The sequence below is a fragment of the Hemitrygon akajei genome, chromosome 24 (genome assembly GCF_048418815.1).
Source record: "Hemitrygon akajei chromosome 24, sHemAka1.3, whole genome shotgun sequence".
NCBI classification, from domain to species: Eukaryota; Metazoa; Chordata; class Chondrichthyes; order Myliobatiformes; family Dasyatidae; genus Hemitrygon; species Hemitrygon akajei.
In genome coordinates, this window is record NC_133147.1 from 5,271,047 (window position 1) to 5,287,086 (window position 16,040).

A 16,040-nucleotide genomic window follows, 5' to 3' on the forward strand; every position below is an offset into this window, starting at 1 on the left:
CTTCAGCAGCCACCGAAAGGCCAGACTGCACGATCGGGCAGTACTGCAGAGTTCAAAAGCATCTGTTCTGAAGGAGAGCAGAGGCGGGGAGTCAGTATATTTTCGGTAGCTTGATTGGTACTTAAAAGGTAAAGACACAGCCAATCAAAACTCTCCAATATATAAATACTATCACTATGTGAAGAACATCCTACAGTACTGTGAGAAGCTCTAGTCAACAGTGCAGGCAGGAAGATTCCTGGACCAGCAGACATGACCACTCAATGGGATGTGAAGACCAGGTTGGCAGGACTGCTACTGAGATACAACCACCATCTCAAAGTGTTGGCGACCCTTCAACGTAGCGCAGTGGGAGTACGTGTTCCTTTCTCTCTCACGACGCACAATACCAAAACAACTACCAATCCATTGAACTATTTAGTCCTATCTAAAGATAAAGTTGGTCAGTATTTCTTTTCGGAGATGACGACTTTATTTTGTATAAAACCTCCCTCCCTCGATTCATCTCCCACCCCCCCCCACCCACCCAAAAAAAGAGGCAAAGCGAGGACGACTTCTAGAACAGACAGAGGTGCAGCAAGGCAAAGGAGAAGACAGGGACGATGGTGGAGTGGGCAGGGGCATTTGCCTGTGGAGTGCTTTGTGTGGAAGGGCTGGGGGGAAGTCTCGGGTACAGTCTCCAGTCTTGGGGAAGGGGTAGGGGCTCCTAAGCTGTGCCTCCGGAGTGCGGGTGTGTTCTCTCGTGCATATTTTTTTTTAGAAGATTATATACGCGCACACAGAAATCCGCAGGAGGGTCACTCGCTCTGCAGCACCCAGTTTTGGGGGGGGGGGGGGGTCAAGAGTACCTGGAGAAGGTGAGGGAGGGTGGGGCCATGGTGTGTAAGCTTGCTGCACGACTGTCTACCCTGAACTCACTGCACGCAAAAGAGGGATCCGAGCAAAATGATTTCTTTCAGAAGATCGTACCTTTCCTCCCTACCCCAAAAGCATCCACTCACTCCCCCTCCCCACCCGCACCATTCAGAGGGTGCCCACTCAGAAGCCTCCTTGAACTGTGTCCCGGTCACACTTCCTACCCCGCTGCTGGCTGGCGAGGCCACGTTGGTCCGCCAGGACGCGGGCAGTGCCCTCGCGCCCACCCCTCCTGCACCACTGGCTGGGGTGAGGTGCAGAGCTCTGCCTTGCTGACACCTGCCCCGCCACGGACCCCCCCCCCCCCAACTCCGCTGGCACCAGGGTTTGAAGGGGATGGCGGGGTTCAAATTCCCCTCTCCCGCCACCACACCAGCCCCAGCCCCGCAAGTTCCGCAACACAACCCAATGAGAAAAGGTCAGTGTAACATGAGGGTGGAGGCACACCACCCTGCCTCACGTCCACTCCCCACTCCCAAAACAAATCCAGCGTCAAGACAGACGTGAGGCCGAGAAGTTTCAAGACCCACCGACTTTAAGCCCAAGGGGCACCCTAACACGAGACAAGCTCGCTAGCCACACACAGAAGGCACGGTAACTTTTTTTTAATATAAACCTCCTTTTTCTCCCCCCTCCTCCCACCTCACTTTCTGCAGGAAAGAAGAAGGGTGAGGTAGGAGGGGAGGAGGAAGGAGAGGGAGGAGGAGAGAGGGGAAGGGAGGGAAAAGAAGAGGGAGGGAGGTTGGGGGCGCGGATCGACCTCTCGCTTATCTTTTTTTAAACCAAGGTCTGAACAAAACACAAAAGACAGACGGAACACTTGACCACCTAACAGATGCAAACACTTCAAAGAGGAAATTAGAAATTAAATCTTGCCCCATATAAGCTTCGAGGTTCAGCATCAACTGGTCTGGAAAGCCTTCGTTCAGAGCCCTACTCACAATGAGAAAAAGACACAACAGCTGCCTCGTCCATTTCTTTTTTTGTTGTTGTCGTCACTGTTTCCTTCTTCCTGCGAAAGTCAGCTCACTCTCTCGGAAACAGTCGCCCGGGCGTCGGCCGCCTCCTCCCTGGCCGGCCTGGGGACGGCCGAGATGACTCCCCGCTGCTCACTCTCGCCTCTCAGTTTGCTCTTCTCGGCGAGCTCAGTCTTTGGGGGCTCCTTCGGCAGCAAGTCGGCCTCGGGTCGGGCGCGCAGCGGCTTCTCCTCGCTGCATGCCCGGCCGCTCAAGTCTTTGCGTTCCGAGGGGCTGCTGCCGTCCTTGGAGCCCTCCGCCTCCGGGGCCAATTCCTTTGGGGCCTCGGTCAGTGGCGGACACTCCTTCTTGAGGCTCCGGGCTTTGGGGCTGCCTTCTCGTGCCTTAGGCGCCGCGCTCTTGGCGCCTTTCTGTCCCTTCCCAGCACCGGCCAGCTCTTCCGCCTCGCTGCTCTCCCTCGCCAGCGAGCTCCCCACCACCGGGGTGACGGTGTCCTCCTCGAAGATGCGCGTGCTCTTCCGCTTCTTCAGGGGGGAGCTCTCCTCCCCCAGATTCCGCTTCTTGATGGGCAGGACGGCGACCTCCTCGGGCTTGACGGACATCTCCTTGACTGCCTTCTTCTTTGCCACAGCCGCCCCCCCGCCGCCCCCTCCTCCCGGTTTCCGGCCCCTCTTCTTGGGAACCACCTGGGGGTCGCTGTCAGATTTCCTCTTCCTACCGGGTACCCCCTTGCGCACTTTCGGATGCTGCTCCGCGGAAGACGTGGCCCCCTCAGCTTTCTGCAGCAGAGGGGCTGAGAAGGGCATCTTGACCAGGAGCTTGGCCGCGCTCTTTTCCGACAACCTCTTTGACGGGCCGCTCTTCCGCACCACCTTATCCTTGCCACTGCCTTTGGGCCGGCCCCGTCCCCTGCCGGTGCCGGGCGACTTGGGGGTCTTTGGCTTTTTGGGCGGCTTCTTCTCTCTCCTCGAGGGGCTTCCTCGGCCCGTGACCGTGAAGTCAAAGTCGCTGGGGTCGAGGGTGGTGTCGCCGACCTTTTCGAAGTGCGCCAGGAGCTCCACTTTGGAACGGAAGGCCTTCCCTTGCGGGCTGAGGAGGCAAAAAGAAGAGGAAAGAGATCAGAGTGTCAAAACACGGACATCCTCTGTTAAGTTTGAAACTGTAAGCCGTAGTTCATTCCCAAGTTTGGTTCAGGAGGAGGGGGGGACGGTACATACAGAGAGGGCCAGTGATCTGGAAGGAGTGTCTATGGAGTGGGTTGAGTGTTGGAGGAGTGTGCACCAACAGTGAGACTGGAGGGTGAAGGAGAGAGGTAGGTATCAAATGGGCAGAGTGAGGGGGAGGAGAGCGGAAGAAAGAGAAGGCAATAAGACAGAAGGGAGCAGAGAGAATAAAGTAGGGGTGTGGGGGGGCGGGGGGAATGCTACAACTGTCGAAGCCCCAGTTCCCAGCTAACCTAACTGAGATGTATAGAATCAAGAGTGATTTACACAGCGTTGAAAACACAGAACACACACAAAGTGCTGGAGGAAATCAGCAGGCCCGGAGGCGTCTATCGAGGAGAATAAACAGCTGAACATTTCGGGCTGAGACCTTTCATCTGAGTAGGGGACACAAGCCAGAATAAGCCCTTCACCTCATCCACCTATCTCACATCAAAGTTCAAAGTAAATTTATTACTGGCATACATAAATTTCACCATATAGAACCCCAAGATTAATTTTCCTGCAGGCATTCATAGAACAAAGAAGTTCAATAGAATTAATTAATTGTATATATTAATGATTGTCCACTTCTACATCACCTAATCTCACCAATCACCTGCCAGCTTGTACTCTGCCTCTTACTCCCCACATTATCATTCCCTCTGCTGTGTGTACGCTCTCCCCGTGACTCTGCTCCAGTTTTCCTCCCAAGGTCCGGTTAGTAGGTTAAGTGTTCATTGTAAACTGTCCCGTGTTTATATCAGGGGACTGCTTGAAGTGCCTATTCCACACTGTATCTCCATGGATAAACATATAAATAAAATTATTCCCTTCCATAGATGCTGCTTGACCTGTTGAGTTTCTCCTAGATCCCTGGACAGAAGACAAACACTCCCGTGGGGGGGGGTGCTGTCCAGAGAAATTAAGGCAACCATCACATTCGGTGGGCAAGTTACAGTGAGAAATCACTGAGCGAGAAAGCATGATACACGGGCAGCAGGGTAGCATAACGCTATTGCAGTGCCTGTGGCACTGGTTCGATTCTCACCGTCGGAGTTTGTACGTTCCCTGGGACCGCGAGGCTTCCTCCCACAGTCCAAGGAAGTACGGGTTAGTTGGATAATTGGTCACAAGAGTGCAACTGGGCAGTGCCGGCTCTTTGGGCCCCAGTCAGGAGTTGGTGGTTCCCAATCTCAGCCGGGGAACGTTAGCTTTGAGCAACGCACGATGGAAATCTGAGTTTTCACTGTCGAGGAGCAGAGGTTCCCTCTCCATTGTCCTGCTTTTGGGAGTGTGCTGAGTACCAGTGGCCTTTGCCCTCCCCCCTTCCACAGAAAGAGCTCTCCAACACCAACGGTCACTTACTTGATGATGTAGACGTCGTACTTCCCTGCCGACCGACCCGACTTCCGCTGCTTCAGTTTGCGCGTCCAGCCCTCGGGAAGCGTGGGGTCGTCATATAGGGGCCCCCGGTCTCGGATCAGGGAACGCCGGGGCTTCGGGGTTGAAGGGGTGGCCGCCACAGCCCCCTCCTGCTCCGCCGTCTCGACTTTGGCGCCGTCGGCCGGCTCAGGGACTGGCGCCTCCGTCGTCTGGGCCTCCCCACGCCTCTCCTCGACTCGCTCATCCTTCTTCACCTTGTGCTTCTTCACCTTCACCACCTTCTCTCGCTGCCCGGCCTGCTCGTGCTCTTCAGGTTTCTCGTCACTGTAACGGTAACAGAGCACAGCCTCGTTTCCTACGTCTTTAATTCACAGACCACTACAGCACACAAACTTCTAGCCCAAGTCCGACCACTATTGCCTAGACCCATTGACCAGCCTCAAAGTACATTTATTATCAAAGTATGTGTGGGGCGTCCAGGGAAGGGTGACGCCTCTAGTAAAGGGGCTTGTCGTGTCCACTCTGGGGCAGCTCACTCACCTTTGGTCCCCATCAGTGGTCCAAGCAGTTGTTTTCATGTGATAGCGGCCACACCCTGGTACACCCCTACGACAGGTGGGCTAAACCAGGTGGCCTGATACGCCAGTGAGATAGGGACACGTCTATCCCAGCACGTGAAATCAGATCCGATGGACTGGGGGAAGGGATGAGATCTAATGGCTAGGAAGGCGATTCTGCAACGCTCCACGGAGGGCGAAGGGCCTGACAAGTCGTAGGAGACGTCCACTACAACCAAGGAAGCCACTTGCTTGTACCACTGGACTCAGGCTTCTCAGGTTGAGAGAGTGGAACTGCCCCAGTGCAATGGCTTTTCCACTTTAAAACCGCACCAGCACAGGTTTCCTGTCATCGTCGGATACGGCAGACAGCCATCGTACATTATGCAACCTTGAGATTCGTCTCCTTACAGGCAGCCATGAAGCAAAGAACCCATTAAAAACAGAACACACAATATGCAGGAAAAAAAACTAACAGTGCAAACAAAAAAAAAAGCAAGCAACTAACATCCAGAACGGAAGCCAGTTACAGCCAATGCAGGAACCTGTAAGTTGCAGGCTATGGCCTCAGTTCAGCACGGAGATGAGTGAAGCTTGCCGAGCAGCGAGCTGAACACATGCCCGTCCCTCTCCTCACCCTGAACTCTTCAATCTGGCCCAGCCAAACAGTGAGTCGTTCTGCACTCTCAGGCCTGTGCCTGGCACACTGTAACTGTCCTGCACCTTCAAGGCTTCCGTTCACACCGCCAACATATCAGGTTGCACACAGAGTTCAAAAGCTCTACTGATTGATGTGATCAGTTTCAAGAAAGTGTGATTAATAATCAGTAGTTTTCTTTGCTGCCAGCCTCACCACTGCCATTTTAAACTTGGACGTCCTTCTAAAAACAGAGATGAGGAGCAATTTTTGCAGCTGAGTGGGGAATCTGCAGAATTCATTGCCACAGATGGCTGTGGAAACCAAATTATTGGGTACATTTAAAGTGGGGGTAGAAAGTTCTTGATTAGTAAGGACATAAACGTTACGGGGAGAAGGCAGAAAATGAGGCTGAGATGGAATTGCACAGCAGGCACAATGGATTGAGTGACCTAATTCTGATCCAATAGAATGGATGTCGAGAGGATGATTCCTATAGTGAGGGAGTGGAGGACCAGAGGGTACAGCCTCAGATTACAGAGGCGTCCCTTTAGAACAGAGACGAGGAGGAATTTCTTTAGTCAAAGAGTGGTGAATCTGTAGAATTCATTGTCACAGATGGTCAAGTCATTGGGTATATTTAAAGCAGAGGCTGATAGGTTCTTCATTTTAAGAGCATCAAAGGTTACAGGGAGAAGGGAGGAGAATGGGGTTGAGAGGAAGATCAATCAGCCATGATAGAATGGCTGCACAGACTCGATGGGCTGAATGGTCTTAAGGACTGGCTCAGGTAAGCAATTTTGATGAGCCAGGCCAGAGGGCCTGCTGTCTCAATGACTTGACTCTGCACAAAGCACAACACACACCAGTGTCTTTGTGCCGTGCCACGACTTGGTCAGATGCTGCGAGGATTCCCATGCTTTCTAGCTGCACAATCGTTCTTGAAACCGCTCACTGATGTCTGCAACCCCTCACGAAGAAACGAGGGCAGAAAACATCTAAAGCCAGTGTCATTGTTCAAGATTTCAACTCAAGTTTATTTATCACTGGTACATCGAAACATACAGTGAAATGCATCGTTTGCATCAACGACCAACACACCCGAGGGGCAGTTCAGGGGGCAGCCTGCAACTTCCAGCACCAACATAGCATGCCCACAATGCTTAGCAGAACACAAGAAGCAACAAAACAACAGCACTGGAAGCGTGGGGACGGGTTAGGGTGAGTTAGTTGTTGGGACCGTGACTTTGGCACTGGAAGCATGGGGACGGGTTAGGGTGAGTAAGTTGTTGGGACCGTGACTTTGGCACTGGAAGCGTGGGGACGGGTTAGGGTGAGTAAGTTGTTGGGACTGTGACTTTGGCACTGGAAGCGTGGGGATGGGTTAGGGTGAATAAGTTGTTGGGACTGTGACTTTGGCACTGGAAGCGTGGGGACGGGTTAGGGTGAGTAAGTTGCTGGGACCGTGACTTTGGCACTGGAAGCGTGGGGACGGGTTAGGGTGAGTAAGTTGTTGGGACTGTGACTTTGGCACTGGAAGCGTGGGGACGGGTTAGGGTGAGTAACATGTTGGGACTGTGACTTTGGCACTGGAAGCGTGGGGACGGGTTAGGGTGAGTAAGTTGTTGGGACCGTGACTGGCACTGGAAGCGTGGGGACGGGTTAGGGTGAGTAAGTTGTTGGGACTGTGACTTTGGCACTGGAAGCGTGGGGACGGGTTAGGGTGAGTAAGTTGTTGGGACTGTGACTTTGGCACTGGAAGCGTGGGGACGGGTTAGGGTGAGTAAGTTGTTGGGACTGTGACTTTGGCACTGGAAGCGTGGGGACGGGTTAGGGTGAGTAAGTTGTTGGGACCGTGACTGGCACTGGAAGCGTGGGGACGGGTTAGGGTGAGTAAGTTGTTGGGATTGTGACTTTGGCACTGGAAGCGTGGGGACGGGTTAGGGTGAGTAACTTGTTGGGACTGTGACTTTGGCACTGGAAGCGTGGGGACGGGTTAGGGTGAGTAAGTTGTTGGGACCGTGACTGGCACTGGAAGCGTGGGGACGGGTTAGGGTGAGTAAGTTGTTGGGACTGTGACTTTGGCACTGGAAGCGTGGGGACGGGTTAGGGTGAGTAAGTTGTTGGGACTGTGACTTTGGCACTGGAAGCGTGGGGACGGGTTAGGGTGAGTAAGTTGTTGGGACCGTGACTTTGGCACTGGAAGCGTGGGGACGGGTTAGGGTGAGTAAGTTGTTGGGACCGTGACTTTGGCACTGAAAGCGTGGGGACGGGTTAGGGTGAGTAAGTTGTTGGGACTGTGACTTTGGCACTGGAAGCGTGGGGACGGGTTAGGGTGAGTAAGTTGTTGGGACCGTGACTTTGGCACTGAAAGCGTGGGGACGGGTTAGGGTGAGTAAGTTGTTGGGACTGTGACTTTGGCACTGGAAGCGTGGGGACGGGTTAGGGTGAGTAAGTTGTTGGGACTGTGACTTTGGCACTGGAAGCGTGGGGACGGGTTAGGGTGAGTAAGTTGTTGGGACTGTGACTTTGGCACTGGAAGCGTGGGGACGGGTTAGGGTGAGTAAGTTGTTGGGACTGTGACTTTGGCACTGGAAGCGTGGGGACGGGTTAGGGTGAGTAACTTGTTGGGACCGTGACTTTGGCACTGGAAGCGTGGGGACGGGTTAGGGTGAGTAAGTTGTTGGGACCGTGACTGGCACTGGAAGCGTGGGGACGGGTTAGGGTGAGTAAGTTGTTGGGACTGTGACTTTGGCACTGGAAGCGTGGGGACGGGTTAGGGTGAGTAAGTTGTTGGGACTGTGACTTTGGCACTGGAAGCGTGGGGATGGGTTAGGGTGAGTAAGTTGTTGGGACCATGACTTTGGCATTGGAAGCGTGGGGACGGGTTAGGGTGAGTAAGTTGTTGGGACCGTGACTTTGGAACTGGAAGCGTGGGGACGGGTTAGGGTGAGTAAGTTGTTGGGACCGTGACTTTGGCACTGAAAGCGTGGGGACGGGTTAGGGTGAGTAACTTGTTGGGACTGTGACTTTGGCACTGGAAGCGTGGGGACGGGTTAGGGTGAGTAAGTTGTTGGGACCGTGACTTTGGCACTGGAAGCGTGGGGATGGGTTAGGGTGAGTAAGTTGTTGGGACTGTGACTTTGGCACTGGAAGCGTGGGGACGGGTTAGGGTGAGTAACTTGTTGGGACTGTGACTTTGGCACTGGAAGCGTGGGGACGGGTTAGGGTGAGTAAGTTGTTGGGACCGTGACTTTGGCACTGGAAGCGTGGGGATGGGTTAGGGTGAGTAAGTTGTTGGGACTGTGACTTTGGCACTGGAAGCGTGGGGACGGGTTAGGGTGAGTAAGTTGTTGGGACCGTGACTTTGGCACTGGAAGCGTGGGGATGGGTTAGGGTGAGTAAGTTGTTGGGACTGTGACTTTGGCACTGGAAGCGTGGGGACGGGTTAGGGTGAGTAACTTGTTGGGACTGTGACTTTGGCACTGGAAGCGTGGGGATGGGTTAGGGTGAGTAAGTTGTTGGGACTGTGACTTTGGCACTGGAAGCGTGGGGACGGGTTAGGGTGAGTAAGTTGTTGGGACCGTGACTTTGGCACTGGAAGCGTGGGGATGGGTTAGGGTGAGTAAGTTGTTGGGACTGTGACTTTGGCACTGGAAGCGTGGGGACGGGTTAGGGTGAGTAAGTTGTTGGGACCGTGACTTTGGCACTGGAAGCGTGGGGATGGGTTAGGGTGAGTAAGTTGTTGGGACTGTGACTTTGGCACTGGAAGCGTGGGGATGGGTTAGGGTGAGTAAGTTGTTGGGACCATGACTTTGGCATTGGAAGCGTGGGGACGGGTTAGGGTGAGTTAGTTGTTGGGACCGTGACTTTGGCACTGGAAGCGTGGGGACGGGTTAGGGTGAGTAAGTTGTTGGGACTGTGACTTTGGCACTGGAAGCGTGGGGACGGGTTAGGGTGAGTAACTTGTTGGGACCGTGACTTTGGCACTGGAAGCGTGGGGACGGGTTAGGGTGAGTAAGTTGTTGGGACTGTGACTTTGGCACTGGAAGCGTGGGGATGGGTTAGGGTGAGTAAGTTGTTGGGACTGTGACTTTGGCACTGGAAGCGTGGGGACGGGTTAGGGTGAGTAAGTTGTTGGGACCGTGACTTTGGAACTGGAAGCGTGGGGACGGGTTAGGGTGAGTAAGTTGTTGGGACCGTGACTTTGGCACTGGAAGCGTGGGGATGGGTTAGGGTGAGTAAGTTGTTGGGACTGTGACTTTGGCACTGGAAGCGTGGGGATGGGCTAGGGTGAGTAAGTTGTTGGGACCGTGACTTTGGCACTGGAAGCGTGGGGACGCTTGTGGGCTGCTCTCAGGCACAGTCTGCATTGGTCGTTGACTCAAACGAAGCATTTCACATGACAAGTAAAGCTAATCTTTAACTTTGAAATTTCTACAGATGTCCCATGGAGAACATACTGACAGCTGCATTGCCATCTGGTATGGAGGCTCACTGCACAGGATTGGAAAAGAGCTGTAGTTGATTGTAAACTCAGCCAGCCCCATCATGGGCACTATCCTACTCACCATCGAGGACACCTTCAAAAGACGATGCCTCAAAAAGTTTGCATCCATCAGTAAAGGACCTCACCACCCAGGTCTCATTGGAGGGGGTACAGGAGCCTGAAGATCCACACTCAACATTTTAGGTACAGCAGTCAGATTTCTGAGCAGACAATGAATCCATGAGCACTACCTCACTATTTTGCTCTCTTTTTGCACTACTTGTGCATATCATCGTAACTTAAGAGTATTCTTTAAAAATGTATCACACTGCACTGTTGCCACAAAATAACAAATTTCACGATGTATGTCAGTGATTCTTATTCTATCCAGGGCTGCAGGCAAGTTGGACACCTTCAGTAAACTGACTCCCAGCAGGACGCCACAACAGTAAAACTGGTACAACAGACGAAAACAACGTAAATAATTTGCTTTGTAACTAAGGAAAGCCATGTAACACCAGAAAGATATCCCCTGTACTTGAAAAAGTTTTGGCGGGATCTCTAATTTAAATGCACAGCAAAAATAAGTGATGCAATGCAACATTCAAGTTTCCCCAAAGTAAACTGGAAGCTGATCCAGCTTTGGCCTTCGGGGGGCAGCAACGAGCAAGGCAAACAGCAGCTCTCTGATGGAAGTACGACACGCACAGATTGGCTAGACACAGTTGGTCACGTGGATCACTTGATGTTGCAGCCATTGGCTGCTTTGAAATTTCAAAAACAAACCTCTCACTCACTGCAATCCTTCCCTCAAGGAGGCAACATCTACCATCAGAGATCTGCACCATCTTTCCACAACTACCACCGAAACAGGAGGTACAGAAGCCCAAAGCCCTACACCACCAGGTTCTGGTGGAGTTTCATCTCTTCAACCATTCAGTTCTATTATCAAAGTCAGAATCCAAATCAGGATTATAATCACTAACCTATGTTGTGACAATTATGGTTTTGTGGCAGCAGAACGGTGCAATACATAAGATAGGTTATAACTAATAACAGGAAATCTATGTGAAAAAAGGCAAACAACCCGAGATTCATTTTATTGAAGGCATTTACGAAAAATAAAGCAATATAATAGAACGAATAAAAAACTATACATAACAAAGACTGGCAAATAACCAATGTGTAAAAGACAAACTGTGCAAAGATATAAAATATGGGAACGAGAACATGTTCTCATCTCTACGATCTGCAAAACTCTTAATGATGACAGCATAGCAACAGTTGGATCACTTTGCACCACTTTGGTCTTGTACGACTTGTACTTTGTGTAAAAATTGCATTATTTGCGAATGTTTTATCTTGCGAATTTGCTTATATGATGCTGTGTGCCTGTGATGCTGCAGCAAGTAAGATTCAAGATTGCTTATCACACGTACATCGAAACGTACGGCGTTAACAACCAACACACCCGAGGAAGTGCTTGGAGCTGTCCACTTGGGTCACATGTCCCAGTGCCTACCATGTTTGGCAAAGCAATAAGAACTTAACAACAGTACAACAAGACTCATTCTTCCCTGCCACCCACACACAAACAATTCCCTCTAAACTGTGTGGGTGCATGGCCGTGCAGTAACTGAAATGCTCCTGCACACATCTCCTTTGTTGACGTGCAGCTGGAATTGACAAAGTGAAAGATCTGTTTGCTTCTATAAGTTCTGACATTGATAATGCGTCCATTACTTGGAATCACTTGGATAATAGATTTCCTGACAATGAGTTATGAGGATAGCAAGCTTTTGATTATATTGCAGTTACAAATGCAACCAGTTTTGAATTTGGAAAAGAGAATGTTGTATGTGACAAAAATTACAGTTATGAACCACAAAAGCCTTGCCTCAAAAGTATCGCAGCAACATTGTGAATTCAAATTTATCGTTTATGAGAAAGTTAGGATTGATTCAATTAAGACGCTCACTGCTATGTTGAACTACGCACTTAGAAACAAAGACTTTGAAGAACTGTCAATTCTTGTTGGCGTCGTTGGAACATTTCAGGCTCTAGTGCTGACTGTGAATGTTGATTCTGCATTATGAATTCAATCAAATGGAAATCCAGAAACAGACCAGAAGCAGAACATTTGCAAGATCTAATAAGGATTAAGACTTATTCTTCAACTGGATGTGAAATTAATCTGGATGGTGTTTATAGACAATGGATTTGTAATAGCGACAGCCGAGCTTATGAAATGTGAAAGGTTTTCTTTGTGGTACTGTATTTCAATTTACATAGGGTTACACACATTATTTTGGACAAGAAGGAAATGGACGAGAAGAGATACACAGAAATTATTATTCAACCACTATTATTACTAATTTAACAACAATTATTATTATTTAGTTTAATAGTGTGGAATTATAATTGCACATAAATATCTATTTAAGTGCCTAATTATTTTTCTTTTAATACCATCTCAGAGTGTACTTGTGAATATATAAATATATATAGATTTATACATCTGTAAAAAATGGAAAAGGCTTTATATGTAAAATGTTTATGTAACACTTATGAATACCTTATCCAAATAAAAATAAAATTTTAAAAAAAAGGAAGAGGGGACTGAGTGTAGTGTATCTAGGTTTGCTGACGACACTAAATTGAGTGGAAAAGCAAATTGTGCAGAGGATATGGAGTCTGCAGAGAGATATAGATAGGTTAAGTGAGTGGGTAGGGTCTGACAGATGGAGTACAATGTTGGTAAATAAGAGGTAAATAGAAGATCAGATTATTATTTAAATGGTAAAAGATTGCAGCATGCTGCTGTACAGAGGGATTTGGGATTGCCTGTGCATGAATCACAAAAGGTTGGTTGGTTCGCAGGTGCAGTGGTCTATCAAGAAGCCAAATCAAATGCTGACCTTCATTACTACAGGGATTGAATTTAAGAGCAGGGAAGTTATGCTGCAACTGTACAGGATACCGGTGAGGCTGCACCTGGAGTACTGCATGCAGTTCTAGTCTCCCTTCCTAAGGAAGGATTTACTGGAGGTAGTGCATAGGTGGTTTACCAGGTTGATTCCAGAGATGAGGGGGTTAGTCTCATAGATAGACTATGAGCAGAGATTGACTTGTCTGTGACTGTACTTGCTGGAATTCAGAAGCACGAGAGAAGATCTTATAGAAACATATAAAATTATGACAGGAATTGATAAAACAGGGGCAGGGAAGTTATTTCCACTGGTAGGTGAGACCAGAACTAGGGGACATAGCCTCAGGATTCAGGGGAATAGATTTAGGATGGAGATAAGGAAGAACTGCTTTTCGCAGAGAGTGGCGAATCTGTGGAATTCTCTGCCCAATGAAACAATGGAGACTACCTCAGTAAATATATTTAAGACAAGGTTGGATAGATTTTTGTATAGTAGGGGAATTAAGGGTTATGGGGAAAAGTCAGGTAGGTGGAGATCAGCCATGATTTTATTGAATGATGGAGCAGGCTCGACAGGTCGGATGGCCTTCTCCTATTTCTTATGTTCAACCATCAGACCCCTGAACCAGTGTGGATAGCTTCAATCCCCGCTGCTCTTAATTCATTCTACAACCTACAGATTCACTTTCAAAGACTCTTTCCAACTCACGCTTTCAGTATTAGTTTTGATTTGCACTCTGTCAACTTTTACACATTGGTTTTGTGTTAGTCTTTATCTCTAGCATTTTTTGTAAAATTCTATAGCATTTCCCCCAGTAAATGCCTGCAAGAAATAATAAGGTACTCTAAAATTAAATTTACTTTGAACTTTGATACTGAGACAAGGCAGTGGGAGGAGGGAGATTAGTTGAACAACCGTGTATATGGTCCAAAGTCCAGCTGGGGGGCAAATATGACCTTTAAGGTCACTAAACATAGAAAACCTACAGCACAATACAGGCCCTTCAGCCCACAAAACTGTGCCAAGTATGTCTACCTGAGAGATTACCTATAGCCCTCTATTTTTCCGAGCTCCATATACCTGTCCAGGAGTCTCTTAAAAGATCCTATCGTATCGGCCTCCACCACTGTCGCCGGCAGCCCATCCCACGCACTCACCACTCTCTGCGTTAAAAACTCACCTCTGATATCTCCTCTGTACCTACTCCAAACACCTTAAAACTGCCCTCTTGTGCCAGCCATTTCATCCCTGGGAAAAAGTCTCTGACTATCCACACGATCAATGCCTCTCATCATCTTAAACACCTCTATCAGGTCTCCTCTCATCCTCGGTTGCCTCCAAGGAATAAAGGCCGAGTTCACTCAACCTATTCTCATAAGGCGTGCTCCCCAATCCAGGCCATATCCTTGTAAATTTCCTCTGTACCCTTTCTATGGTTTCCACATCCTTCCTATACTGAGGCGACCAGAACTGAGCACAGTACTCCAAGTGGGGTCTGACCAGGGGCCTATATAGCTGCAACATTACCTCTCGGCTCCTAAACTCAATCTCACGATTGATGAAGGCCAATGCACTGTATGCCTTCTTAACATCAGAGCCAACCTGCGCAGCAGTCTTGAGTGTCCCATGGACTCGGACCCCAATATCCCTCTGTTCCTCCACACTGCCAAGAGTCTTACCATTAATACAATATTCTGTCATCATATTTGACCTACCAAAATGAACCACCTCACACTTATCTGTGTTGAACTCCATCTTCCACTTCTCAGCCCTCCACACTATCCACAACACCCCAAATCTTTGTGTCATTAGCAAATTCACTAAACCATCTCTCCACTTCTTTATCCAGGTCATTTATAAAAATCACGAAGAGTAGGGGTCCCAGAACAGATTCCTGAGGCACACCACTGGTCACAGACCTCCATGCAGAATATGACCCGTCTACAACCAGTCTTTGCCTTTTGTGGGCAAGCCAGTTCTGGATCCACAAAGCAATTTCCCCTTGGATCCCATGCCTCCTTTCTCAATAAGCCTTGCATGGGGTACGTTCTCAAATGCCTTGCTGAAATCTACATCTACACTACATCTACTGCTCCACCATCAATGTGTCCAGTCACATCCTCAAAAAATTCTATCAGGCTCGTAAGGCATGACCTGCCTTTCACAAAGCCACGCTGACTACTCCTAACCATATTATGCCTCTCCAAATGTTCATAAATCCTGCCTCTCAGGATCTTCTCCATCAACTTAACACCACTGATGTAAGACTCACTGGTCTATAATTTCCTGGGCTATCTCAACTCCCTTTCTTGAATAATGGAATAACATCTGCAACCCTCCAAATCTCTGGAACTTCTCCCATCCCCATTAATGATGCAAAGGTCATTAGCAGAGGCTCAACAATCCCCTCCCTCGCTTCTCATAGTAGCCTGGGGTACATCTCGTCCGGTCCCATACTGCTTCAAATTTAACCATTTTCCATGACGTACTTACAGGAACTTGAGGAATGCAGACAGGAATTTTTCTTTATGTTTTCAGTATATTATTTTTTTAAAATTTTCATAAATAGGAAGTCTTGTCGCTACCCCACACTGCTCTTTAACCTCAGAATGGGAAACCACATCAGGCTGGTGGGATTCTCAGCCTTAGAGATCCCACTGATGAGCCAAAATTTCAGTGCAGTCCCCTGGGAACCTGGGCACACGATATAGTAATGGCCTTAATTCAGTAGTGTTAGAGTAAAGTCAAAAGCATCTCCACCATTGCCAGAAAATGAAAATCTACAAAGAAAAATAAGCTATGCTGATGCAAGCAAGATGGCACATGCACCTAACTATCAAAAGAACAAGGTATTGATGGCACTTGAAAATTATTTTACAATGAGGGTGTGGAGATTGAGGGGAAAACGTTTTTTCCCCTTGTTCCTCCAGTAGAAAAGTGCAGGAAC

At 49.2% G+C, this 16,040-nt stretch overlaps 1 protein-coding gene across 1 annotated transcript in view; it reads right to left on the bottom strand.

The window, feature by feature from the left end:
* Positions 1-542: 542 nt before the first annotated feature.
* Positions 543-16,040, bottom strand: part of mecp2 (methyl CpG binding protein 2) — a 79,598-nt gene continuing 64,100 nt past the window's right edge. The window contains exons 2-3 of the mRNA XM_073028245.1: positions 4,463-4,804; positions 543-2,981 (exon numbers count right to left, since the gene is read on the bottom strand). Of these exons, the coding sequence (XP_072884346.1) occupies positions 1,937-2,981; positions 4,463-4,804 (1,387 nt within the window). The 3' untranslated portion in view covers positions 543-1,936. The remainder of the gene's footprint in view (positions 2,982-4,462; positions 4,805-16,040) is intronic.